General features: G+C 47.9%; 1 protein-coding gene across 1 annotated transcript in view; it reads left to right on the forward strand.

Annotated features, from left to right (window-relative positions):
* Window positions 1-12,313, forward strand: part of SLCO3A1 (solute carrier organic anion transporter family member 3A1) — a 129,096-nt gene that overhangs the window by 98,595 nt on the left and 18,188 nt on the right. Inside the window, exons 5-7 of the mRNA XM_038184934.2 lie at window positions 7,067-7,231; window positions 9,154-9,352; window positions 10,283-10,421. Coding sequence (XP_038040862.1) covers window positions 7,067-7,231; window positions 9,154-9,352; window positions 10,283-10,421 — 503 coding nt within the window. The remainder of the gene's footprint in view (window positions 1-7,066; window positions 7,232-9,153; window positions 9,353-10,282; window positions 10,422-12,313) is intronic.

Below are 12,313 nucleotides of genomic sequence, written 5' to 3' on the forward strand. Positions count from 1 at the left end.
AGTCACCCTAATTGGGAGTTGAACGAGGTACATGAGGGAAGGCAAAAAAGAGGCTTTGGGGAAAAAAATGTTTTCTTTAAATATAAAAATGGTTTGAATAGTTGATGTGGTTGTTCATTAAGGGAAGGTCAAAGATGTGAAACTTTGACTTGATGAGAAAATTCAAAAGAAAGGAAGGTAAAAGGATACATTGCTTGAAAATGTGCCAGGAAAATGAATTTTGTGATCCTCTTGTCCTTGTTGCAAGGATTTTCTCAGGCTTGGGAAACGGGCTTTTTCAATGGTACGTCCATCTGGATGATTCTGTGGCTTTTGTTGGCGACTCACTGGAGCATCTGTTTCTGGCTGCTTAGTTATTGGAGTGGGCACTAGACGTTTTTGCATTTTTGTACAGAGGAATAAAATATGGCACGTCCTTGCTGCAAGGAAGGGTGACAGTTCTGCCTGGCAGTGGTGCTAAGCAAGCTGAGGTTTTTGCACACCGAGAGGCCAGTAGAGGGGGGGTGCCACAGCATCTATTGCTCGTTGAAGTACAGAAATGTAAGTGTCACTTCCATATGCTTCAAAGTACTGATTGCATCAGGAGGCACTACAGTCCTCCACGTTAGTCTTCTCACTGCAGGTAAATCCCACTTCGGATCAGTGAGCTCCAGAAGTCTCTTTGTAGATGGACTTTGAAGTACAATTTACATCGCATCAAATAAGACAGGGAACGACCTTTTTAGTCACGCCTTTGCGGCTGTCACAGATGACATGGTGTTGGGAGCTGCCATCTCCTTTCAAGTCCCTTGGCACTGTTGTCGCAGTCAGAACGTGGTCAGGAGTCGTATTTGCTGAAGTGCCCGCCTGGAGGAGGTGATCAGACCCCACCAGGGAAGACAAACATGCTTCTCTCACTTCTGATGACTAGTGTTTAAGGTGATGGCTTGAATCTTGCTGTGTGTATGCATTATTCTGCCAGCAGCTGGAAAGTATATGTGCATTCCTGCATGGTAGGACCTAAAATCCTTAATCCATTTGTTGGCTGTATAAGGTTTCCTTTGGGGAAAGTTACACCTGTTAATTCTTTTCCTTAGGATTAAAAAGGAGAGATAATTGCATACAGAGGTTAAAAATATAAATGTGCATGTGTAGTCATGAGTTCTGTCCTATCATGAGCTTTAGGGTTTGCATGCATTTGTGAAGCTGAACAGCAGAGAATGTACCTGTACGTGGTGATATGGGTGGAAATGTTCATCAGGGATTGTGTGGCCAGTAACTCCAAGACCTTTTTCATACCTGTTGTCACTGCAGCTTGGTCCTGGACAGGTGTGTATGGGGCATAAGTCCATGCCTGTATGGAGGTGTGGGATTGTCCATCTCTCGTGCTTAGTTATGGGAAGGAAAAGTTCTTCCTCTGGACTTCGTGTGAACACATTGAATCAACAGGGCATTCTTGGAGGCTAAACTGAAGGTCCTTTTTGGCTGTTGAAGAAAAAAAGAATTCACGTCTCGCAGTGACTGCTACAAGTGGCTAGACGTGGCAGGAGAGAAGGGGGGTAGTGTAATTTGGAGACGTGCTCCCAGCTGGGTCATGGCTGTCAGCTAGTGACAAGGCATGTCTGGCACATGGGAGGATGCCTGAGACACTACAATGTTTGCTGAGAGACAGTGAGACGTAAGGCTGGGTGAGATTCCTCGGCTTTCTCTAGGCTGGGTGAGATTCCTCGGCTTTCTCTAGCCTTAGCACACAGAAGAGCTGTGACTAATACAGGAACAACCTTCTCAAAGTGTTGGAAAGTCTTTTCCATCTCTACCAAGGTCTAAATGGAAAGGAAGAGCCAGCTTTCGGGAAGCCATAGCATTTCTTTTTGTGGGGTGTTTTCACGATGGGAAATGAAGCATCTTTAAGAAGAGCTTCTAACTTGCCATGAAAACCGTGCACCGTGCTGCAGGTAGGATGTGCTGGCTGGGGCAGCTCTTCTGTGCCCCCAGAGAGCTGGGGAAGGAGGCTGAGCCCAGGGCAGTCCCCTTGTCCCCCTGGATGTCCTCAAGAAAGCCCGGGAACAATCCTGGGAGGTGCTAACCATCACCAAACTGGAGAACGAATGCTGCACCATTTTCTGTGATCACTGTTTCAGTTAAGCAACACAAATGCGTTTGGGAGCACAGGAAAGTGAAGGATTAATAGCAGGGAGAGGGTGGATAAATGCTGCCATTGATCTTTGCTCCCAGCTGGCAGCCTGGCGGGGTTGTTCCCATCAAGCGTTCTTCGTGTGGTCCACAAAAGCAATTCAGGCGTGGGCTGCAGCAGTCCTTGCTGTCCCAGGGGCACGGCTCTGCTTTCACACCTCTGCTCTGCCCTGGGGACCTCTCTGCTATTTGGGGCTGGAGATGACGTTCGGCTCTGTCAGGGCACCTGTGCCCTCTGCTCGTATCTGCCACGCATCTGCCCCTTGCTCCACATCAACACGTTGCCTCTAACCCACCACCTGCTCCGGGACGTGCTTGGAAATGCTCTGTCAGAACCATTTTTCCCTATGAAAACATTACTTTTGTTGAATTCGAGTGGTCAGCGCTGATGAAATTTGGTTTCAAAGTGCTTCCTTGGCTTTTTCTTTAATGCTCCCGAAGCATTCTGCTCTAAATGCATTTTGTTTTGTAATTATTTAAACCAGAAATTCATTACGTCTGTCTAGCGAGAGATATGAAAAAATGGCACGGGATTGAAATTGATATGGAATCCGTCAGGTTTGGAGATAGAAACTCATTCACAAGGAATTAAAAGCAAACCCACTGCGGAATTAAATGAATTTCAAAACTGCAAATTCCCTCAATTTGGAAACATTTTGCTTTCCACCCAGCTTCATTTCCAAGAGCGTAGGAGAGCTGAGATGTACAGCTGACAGCTGTCTTGTCTTCTGTTCGGTTCCTTCCTGCTCTCTGTGCCGATCTGCTGAGTACCTCGAGAGAGCTCCCCTGGATCCTGGCTCCCTGACCCCACGAGTGCTCTCCGGGCAGACAGGTAGTGCTGGGCCAGAAGCTCCCAGCTGTGCACGGGTCCCAGCCCGTATCCCTCTGTGGGCATTCATGGAATTGAGCAGGATTAGCAGGTCCCACAAGGAGTTTCAAATTCACAGCTCTAACGTGTCCCAGTGACAACCTTTTGGAGAGGGCTCCAGCTGTATGGCCGTAGAGGTGAGTCGTTGGCCCAGATCTGTTGGTCCCAAGACCTCAGTTCCTTACCAACACCTAAGAGGCTTGCTGAGAAGTCCTAATTGTAATTAAGGGGAGGCAGGTGACTGTGAAATGCCCTACAAAAGGTTGCTGCTGTTGCTGGAGGCAGGACGATAGACTATAGGAACCCACTGCCCAAGAAGCCTGTTGGACATGGGTGTCATCCTTTTCCTTCATACCCTTTTTTGGTATTTATTTTATGAACTTTCGTATGTTAAGCTCACTTGAATTATCTCTAGTGCCTCTTGCCTTTTCCCATCTTCTCTCTCCCTATTACAGGAGCTTCCCCTTTCCAGGAGGTATTTTCTTCTTGCTGCCTTCATTCTTTTCTTCATCCCTTATTCCTCAAGCAAGCTTCGGATCTTTCCTTTTGTTTTTGTTTTGTTTTTTATTATTATTATTCAAATTTGAGACTTGCCTGCGTTGCTGTTAGGAAGTAGTATTTCGGATCAATGCTAAATTTTGTCTTTCTCCCATCGCACTGTCCTAGGTGGACTGGGCTGTAAACCTCCCTCTAATTTATTACTTTGCTTTCCGTGTTCCTCATCTTTACTGCAAATTGAAAACATGTCTCTGTAGGGTGCTCCAACTGGAAAAAGGGGCCTTGGTGATTGTAATGCTCCAAACAATTCATTTCAAGCACCAACATGATGATTATAGTTTGTCGTTTCTGGAGAGTAGTTAAACCTCATGTAATGAGGTTGCCAATTATCCCCGGTACTCCCCGATGTTTAGTGACAAATCAAAGCTACTTGGTGTACATAAGTGCATTTGCTCGCCGAGCCCGTGGTCTGTCACCCACAGCTGGCCCGTCAGCAGGAGGGGATGCTCGACAACCTCAGCTCGAACTGCTGGTGCTTGGCGTGGTGTTGCTGAGGGTGGTAAAAGATGTGAAGGTGAGGGATTAGCAGGGGCGTCAGAGAGCTGTGGGGCATCCTCCCAGGTCCCTTCCAACCTGAACATCCTATAACCAGTGCTGCAGGCTTTAGCTACTTGAGCAGGGAGGAGAGGGTGATGAATTTTCTACTTCTTCTCAGTGTATCGTTGTTTCTGTGACATATATCGGGTGTGTTGGGATGAGGATGTTAAATGTGGCTTGTCAGATGCAGCTATCAGGTTCTCCATGAAGACTTCCAAGACTATTTTGAATCCCAAAGTCCTTTCCCTTTTTCCATTCGATGAGTGGACTTCAACATCAGATTTGTAGCTCCAAAATGCTGCTATGAAGCATACGGCTAACCTTTTGGGCTGGAGCATGCATCTAAATCCTGACTGAGTCAGCAAGGCGCAAGGTAACGTTTATCATCACTTCCACTGGGATCAGCTCCAGGGAAGGAGCACCACGCTCAGCTCTCGTGCTCCTGGGGCTTTCCTGTCCCCCACCAGACATCTTCCATTCCCCCTTCCTACCCAGCACCATATGCCAGACAGCTGAATGTACGTCACTCCAGTCTAGGGAGAGGTTTTTAAACTTCACTGCTGACTTTTAATCTTGTTCCCAGAGGTATTTCACCCCAAGAACTGAGACAGATAAGGCAGCAGCAGGTGTCAAATGAATCATCTTAACGGGTGGCAGTAGCAAGATGAAAGGATATTCATTTCTTTGGGGAGCCTCTTGTCATTTTCCTTAGAAAATAAAAGGGAATGAGTTGGCCCATGCTGAGAGAAGATGGTGGAGGCTGCCAGGCATTTCCTGCTTTGCTTTTGTGCTCTTTGCACTGGGTTTTGTATTACACCCTATTATATAGCTGGTACAGAGCCCCGTTGCGTTATGCACTGGTCGGATGTGCAGTAAAGGACAAACTTGTCCCAGAAACCTCACACCCAGATGCACAGAGAGGATGACCAGTGACGAAGTGGTGGGACTTACTGCCAGGCAAGGCAGTCGCAGTGGCCTTCTCACTTGTGTGAGATGCTGCAGGGACTGCAAAACCCTTCCTCTCCTCCGTCGTATATGAGGGATGGGTTTTCACTTTGTAATGCATGATGATTTGGTACCGGCCGTGCAACCTTCAGCAATAAATGTCCATGATCTTTAACTCCATCTTGCAAAAGACAGGCTGTCAGTGTTATTATTTGGTGGGTGAAGTTACGGAGAGACTTCTGTGTCTTTACATTTGAATTGGCACAAAGCTACATCTCAAGGAATCCATTAATCTTGTACAGATTGAACTCCAGAGGCACAACAGGCAGTAATACCTTAAATATGGCTTTCCGAGCTCAGCTCTGCCAAGTCCACCTTTGCTTTTTCCCTTCTTTTCCTGGCAAGAAGGGGAAGTTCTGCGGGTGGCCCCCAAAGAACTGAAGGAGGCAGCAGGTAGCTTCTGAGATCTGTCCACGTCTGACAGATCTTCCTCCCTATAATTTTTTGTTTTGTTTTGTTTTTTATAAGTCTTTTCCCACTAAAAAGTGCTGTGCCTCCTGCACCTTCATTATGTTCAGCAAATCCTCAGGAAGCAAGAATTTTATACAGCACGAAAAAACATTTGTGATGTAAAGAGACCAGAAACTGTGGAGTGGTCCCTTCCAGAAAGGTTAGATCAAACCTAATTATAACCTTTTTTTTTTCTCCCAAAGAAAGAACCGTGGGGACCCAAGCAGAGCCTTGACAAAGAGCTGTGCATTTTCTTGCTGAGGCCAATGCAATTAGATTTCACACCAAAAAAAGCCCTAAGGGAAAATAGAAGCCACACCAGAGAAATCTGTCATCTGGCAGACCCTGGTACACCAGAGGTGGGTGGGGAATGGATTTTCAAAATGCAAATAGGGGCCCATTGAGGCTTCACTACACTTCAGCAGGGTAATTTTCAAACTTAATGATTTTCACATTTAATTCAGGGAGAAATTAGTCATCAGGTATTGAGACAAAGCAAGGCTCTCTTCCTGTACTGCTATGCTATCCTCTTCAAGCTGTGTTATCTCGGCAATAATTAAAATGTTCACTGAAGTAGAAAATGTGCTATCTGATTCATTAGCCAAATTTCCCTTTGTAAGGTAACTTGTGTTTCCTTATCGGAAATAGAGACGGGCTTGGAAGAGGACTCAGGACACTAGTGATGCGGGAGGGAAGAGCAAGGGATCATGAAACTGAAGCAGGTGTGTGTGTGTGTGTGTGTTACATGACGAGGAGCTCAGCACGTCCCCTGCTACCTCTGTAGCCACCGAGGCTGGTAGGGGCTAGGCACAAGGTGTCGTTCAGCTGCTCAAGCTCAGGTTTGTGGGAACACCCAGGCTAATCTGCCTGGCCTAGGTGTGGGATCCTTCATGCTCATGAGTGCCCCTGGGCCAGAGAAGAGAATTTCAGCTTGCACACAAGTGTGCTGCAAGAAGATGTTGGCGTGGGAGCCAGTGTTAGGTGGGAATTAAAAATTGAGGCAAACCTGGATGGCAGGAAAAGGAAGGGCCAAATGTGAGCTTGGATTAGCTCGTGTCTGAAAGCTTGAAAGAATGTGGGTACTACATACACTCATGGCACTTACCAGCTGACTTGGTATTGTTCATGCAGAGCAGGCAGGGAGAGGTGAAGGAAAAAGAGAATATCAGGCTCTGACTGACCTCCCTTCAAGGGAAACGAAAGCAATACTGGAAAACATTGATCCTTCAAAATTTCAAAATCATCCATAACCTTTAGGAATAATGACAGATGACTTCTCTTTGCACCTCCTGGTACTTTAGATGACACTGTGGGGTTTGTCTCATCTGGTGTTGCCACTTTTCAACCAGTTTCTCTGTGCAGAGTGGAAATTTAGCCCTAATACCACGAGTTTGTCCTCAGGAGAGTAGCAAGGCACCTTCAGCACCTCGAGCAGAGCCTGCACGATAACACCTCTCCCTTTTTCCTCTCTTCTAGTGATCCCCAAAGTAACAAAGCACTTGCTCTCCAATCCTGTCTTCACCTGCATCATCCTGGCAGCCTGCATGGAGATTGCCGTGGTGGCGGGCTTTGCCGCCTTCCTGGGAAAGTACCTGGAGCAGCAGTTCAACCTCACCACCTCGTCTGCCAACCAGCTGCTGGGTGAGTAACCACAGGGACCGCCGAGCCTCCAGCATCCAAAGGCACTGAAATACTCAGCATGACTGGTAGCTGCAACCAGGCTCGCTGATGAGGCTGCTCAGAAGGTAACTTGCCCAACATCCAAAGACGTGATGGCCCTGAAGTTCAGGAAAAATCCTAACCAAACTGGGCCATTGGCACAATTAGCTGCCAAGCTACAGGGCTGTCCATCTAGCTGCTTATCTCCTGGTTCAGGTATTCCAGATTTCTCCCGTTTCTCCTGTTAGTCCCCTCCTTTCCTCTTGTACTGAAAATGAGAGGACTCAATCATCAGCTGAAACAGCTTCAAAAACCCCTTCTCTCTGACCATGCTATGCTGCTGCTGTTTCCCATGTACTCTTCATTTCTTGACATTCATTCATTCTCTGTCAGGATACTCATGCATAGGCAGGATCTTCATTTATTTTCTCCTGCTGCTCATTTCCAAGCAGTCTAGCAATTTGTTTGTGACAGCCATTCTCTCAGCAGCACCCATCTGAAATATCTGCGGGTTGATCTTGGCTGATCTGCACCCACAGCTCACCAGATGGGCATCTGGCAGTGACCTGTCAAAAACTGAGACATCGTGAAATGGATGAATCTTAATATCGAAATAAAAAACTTGCAAGCTGCTCTCCTGACAGTTACTTATTTTCCCATCGAACTCAGTGATATCTTCTGGTTTGGGCCCAATTTTCCAAAAGAAACAACCTCGTGCAGTCAATCTTGCCTCCACCAGCGACGCAAAACTTGCTGGTGGATTTTAATGGGTTTTACAGAAGGGCAGAGGTCTCCGAGATGTCAGGTTCTTGTAATTTTCCTGAAAATTAAAGGCTTGGCAAAGGAAAGCAACTTCAATATTGGCCCAGTGGAAGAAGGACAACCACTGTGCTGTTTGAAGGAGGGTGTCTGGCTGGTCAGCATGTGTGGCCAGCTGGCCGGCCAGCAAAGAGGGAAACACCGTGAGCCAGAGCACGTCCTGCCTCTGACTGAGCAGGATGTAGGAGACTTCGATACCTCCACCGTCCTCACAACTTGTTTAATTTAAGCAGCGTTGCTGCCAGATTTCCCAGGTGGCTTTTGTGGGAGTCCAGAAATGTGAGGATTTGGATGCACTTCTGAGCTTAGCTTGGGAAGGTGAGGTTTGGAGTGCAACTGGCAGCACAGGGATTAAAGTGAACCCAGACACGTTCAGTGTGATAATGCCTTTCTGTGCCTGGAAAGTGAGTCACTTCTGGCAGTGAGTTTGCATCTCGCAGTTTAAGGAGATTCTATAAGGGAGGCTTAGCATTTTCAAATGCAACTATTGCCTAATCTCTGAAAATCAGACTGCTTTGAAGTATACCAAGTGGGGTTCACCCAAAGCTTCCAGACACCTCGGAATATTTGTGACTTTTCTGGCTGCCAGCTGTCACACGAAGCATTAAAGATGCTGTTGTTTAGGCTAAGGTGGGCCACCCTTGGCCATTTTGGCATCCTCCTAAAATATGGATGAGAACTAGAAGAAAATTGTGGCTCCTCCAGCTTACCTGCTTGTATACATCCCTCTGTGTGGAGCAGCCCCAGTTTGTGTCCTAAAACAAGGCTGGAGAAAACAGCACAGATATAATTGTGCAGTGCCTGAGGCGAGGAGAGGAGCGGGCTGGTGGTCGGTGAGTTGGTCTGCCATCCCAGACGGGCTCTAACTCAGTCACTGCCAGGTGTCAGCGCTTCTGTGGCTCCTGATTGATGACTGCTAAGAAGAACACGCCTGAGTGAATGAATATCAGCTCCGGTAGTTGACCATTAAAAGGTTTCCCAATGATAACACACAGATCTGTCTGCTGAGAAATACAAGCCTGTAGCAGTGTGGTTCACTGACCCTTACCTCCACTTGCTGATAACTGTTTTTTTTTCTCTTGCAGGGATGACAGCAATCCCATGTGCGTGTCTGGGCATATTCCTGGGTGGCCTCTTGGTGAAGAAGCTCAGCCTCTCTGCTCTGGGAGCCATCAGGATGGCCATGCTGGTGAACCTGGTGTCCACAGCTTGCTACGTGTCTTTCCTGTTCCTGGGATGCGACACGGGACCCGTGGCAGGGGTTACTGTTCCCTATGGAAACAAGTAAGTCCCCAGAGAGGTTCAGGATCTCCCCTCCATCCAGCCAACAAAGGGCACATCTCTCTCAGCCTTGCCAATGTAAATGCCACGTTATTGTCCTCGATGAGCAGCCTTCAGGCAGTGCTGGCCCACGGGTAACCATATAGCAAGCAGTTTAAGGAGGGCAGTGTCGAATAATGCTCTCACTCTGGGGGCTCTTCATACCACATGTGAGAGCTGAGTGCCTGCAGCTAACAAATGAGCTCTACTAAAATCAGCCAAACTGAATCAAAGGTGCCAGACCCAGTGCTGAACCCATGGCCACCTACACAGCGCTCGGTCCACCACGCCAGCTGGTTTCTCCTGGCAGTGAGGGACATAACGCTGCTTTGTGTGTTTATTGGAGTGCCTGAGGGGAATTTGTAGAACCAGGTTACAGACACATGGAAATTTGGATATGGTGGAGAGAGCATGAATGGCTCCAAACATATTTTGATGGGAGTAATGAGGTACCCAGTTCACTGTAGCATTCACAGGACTTGGAGAGTTATTCCCTGTTTTCTTTTCTGGTGCTCCTCAGCATGCAGTAGTGACTTTCATGAAGATGAAAACTTCAGGCTCTCAGCTGTTCACTGCTCCAGAAAAACACAGAGCAACCTCTCCAGGCACGTCTTAGGGTCTCCTTGGGGCTGCTCATTGAGAAGACGAGGCAGCCCAAGTTTCACATTAGATTTCCTATTGCAGAGGGATGGTGGCCAAGGCATTTCTGTCCCCAGGAGAGACTGTAGCCTGAATTTCATCAAGCTGGGACCCAGATAGCCTGCCCACTGCTTTTTGTAATTTGTTTGCCTTAACTGACCCTCCCGTCAAAGCCATCTTTGTGCAGCACTGATTGGAAAAGCTGGCTGGTATCATTATACTACCTGTTAATTTCTATTTCTGCTTCTCTTACAGCTCAACTCCAACCTCATCTCTGGACCCATATTCCCCCTGCAATAACAACTGTGAATGCCAAACCGATTCCTTCACTCCAGTCTGTGGTGCAGATGGGGTCACCTACTTATCTGCCTGCTTTGCTGGCTGCAGCAGCACGGTAAGCAGCCTTTCCTTGGCATCTCTCACCTGTAGGAATGGCTCTGTGAGAGCAAGTGAGGGAGTGGTTAAGCCCCCAAGTCTCTGGTCCTGAGCCATTGATGTTTCTCACTCTGTTGCTTTCATGCCTGCTGGCTCTGGCGGCAGTGTGCCAGGGGCACTCATAAAGCAGGATGGGTTTTCCCTTCATTCTCCTCCTCCTTGTCATCCCCCTTTCCAGTCTTTATTCTCAGCACTGAAGCAGAGGAGCACAAGAGGAAATCTGTCTGTTTGTGCATTGACAGAATCCCGATCTTCTGCAAGAGCTTGCTGGCCCAAACTGTGGGGAAAGCTCTTTTCTCCTGCTGCTCCCCGTCTCCCTGGTTCTCCACCTGGTAGTGTTCACCCTGGCCAGTCCTTTCTACTTTTCTACTTGCTTTTTTCCCGAGTCTGGTTCCTAGACACATATGACCAACTCCTGATTTTATTCACCTTTGTTTAAGATTTCCTTCTACTCCTCTTGCTTCTCTCTTTCACTCCTTTTCTCTGAGGCAATGGCAAGAACAGTTGTTGAGAGAACAGAGACTCCCTCTAAAGACATTCTGCATTTTTCAGTTCTCCATTTCTAAGAGTTTATTCCTTCAGAAAGCTCTTCAAGACCAAGCCATCTCTGTGTAAAGACGAGGAATTCTTAAAAGTCTGCTTTTCCATTTTTTACTGCTGAAATGCTAATGCCTGCTGGGTTACACTGCAAATGAAGGCCTGTCGCTCCCATGGGGAGGAATTAGCAGGGTTTCTGCTGTCTCTGCTCCCTGGCTGGGGCCGTGCCAGGCGCAGTGACCACTGCCGTGTTGTGTGGAGCCTGAGGGAGGTGAGCCCGGTCGCGGTGACCGTTTGCAGCTGCAGGGACATCAGTGCTCACCGCGTGCAGTTATCCCTCTGTGGTTTCATCCTTCCTTTTTGAGGAGACATCAAACCTGCCTCCCCTCCCTGAAGAGACAAACTGCCTGCAAGCACCAGGCAGTGAGGCACAAGCTCGCTGCTAACAAGCGCAGACTCGCGGTACAGATGACCCGGGAGCCAGCTCGTCTTGCTGAAACCTCTTCTCTCCCGAATTCCCACTCCAGCCTCAAAGATGAAGGCGGCCCTTTGAAAAAAAAAGAAAAGTGCCATGGATTCACAGTGCTCTCAGCAACCCCAGAAGGGACCCACGAGCGTGTGGCCTGGGCCGTGGTACATGCAAAGACGTTACCTCCTGCCCTCAACCTCCCGACTAGAGACAAGCCAGCACTTCGGGCAGCAACGTGAGCGTTTTGACAAGAAGCCAGCTTGTACAGAGCACGCAGGGTGGTGTCTCACCAGTTCGCCGAGCCCTTAGCAAGAGTACAACCAGCGTTGTTCGTGTCTGGAGTGCAGGAGCGACCGCCTTGCTGTGCAACTCAGGGCAAAGCTCGGGCTCCTCTGGAAGGAGCACAGGAATGAAAATTCAGCTCGGTCCGTTCAGCGAGCAGCTGCCTGACCTTGCGCTCCATGAGAGCAAACCTCTGAGCAAGAACCTCTCTCTCCTTTCCCCTCTCTCTTACTCATTCATTCTTTCTTTTCCTTTCATCGTCATCTTGGGGTTCTTTTTGATGCTTTGGTTTGTATGGTTTCTCGCAGTACCGTTTTGAATACAAATTAGTGAAGCAGTAGCATCCTCTGGAAAGGGCATTATCAAGAATTATGGACCAGTTTGGCCATGTCATGGCCCTGAGGCAAAGCCAAATTTCCAAACCAGGTTTTAAACCCATAATCCAGGTAATGACCTGTCTAGAGGTTCTTGTGAGTGTTATATGCTCGTGATGAGCCAAGGGTTGCTTTTTACTGGGACATAAAATTCTCTGAATGCTTTATTTAACTTTAGTGCATTGGATG

The sequence above is a fragment of the Anas platyrhynchos genome, chromosome 11 (assembly GCF_047663525.1).
Source record: "Anas platyrhynchos isolate ZD024472 breed Pekin duck chromosome 11, IASCAAS_PekinDuck_T2T, whole genome shotgun sequence".
NCBI lineage: Eukaryota > Metazoa > Chordata > Aves > Anseriformes > Anatidae > Anas > Anas platyrhynchos.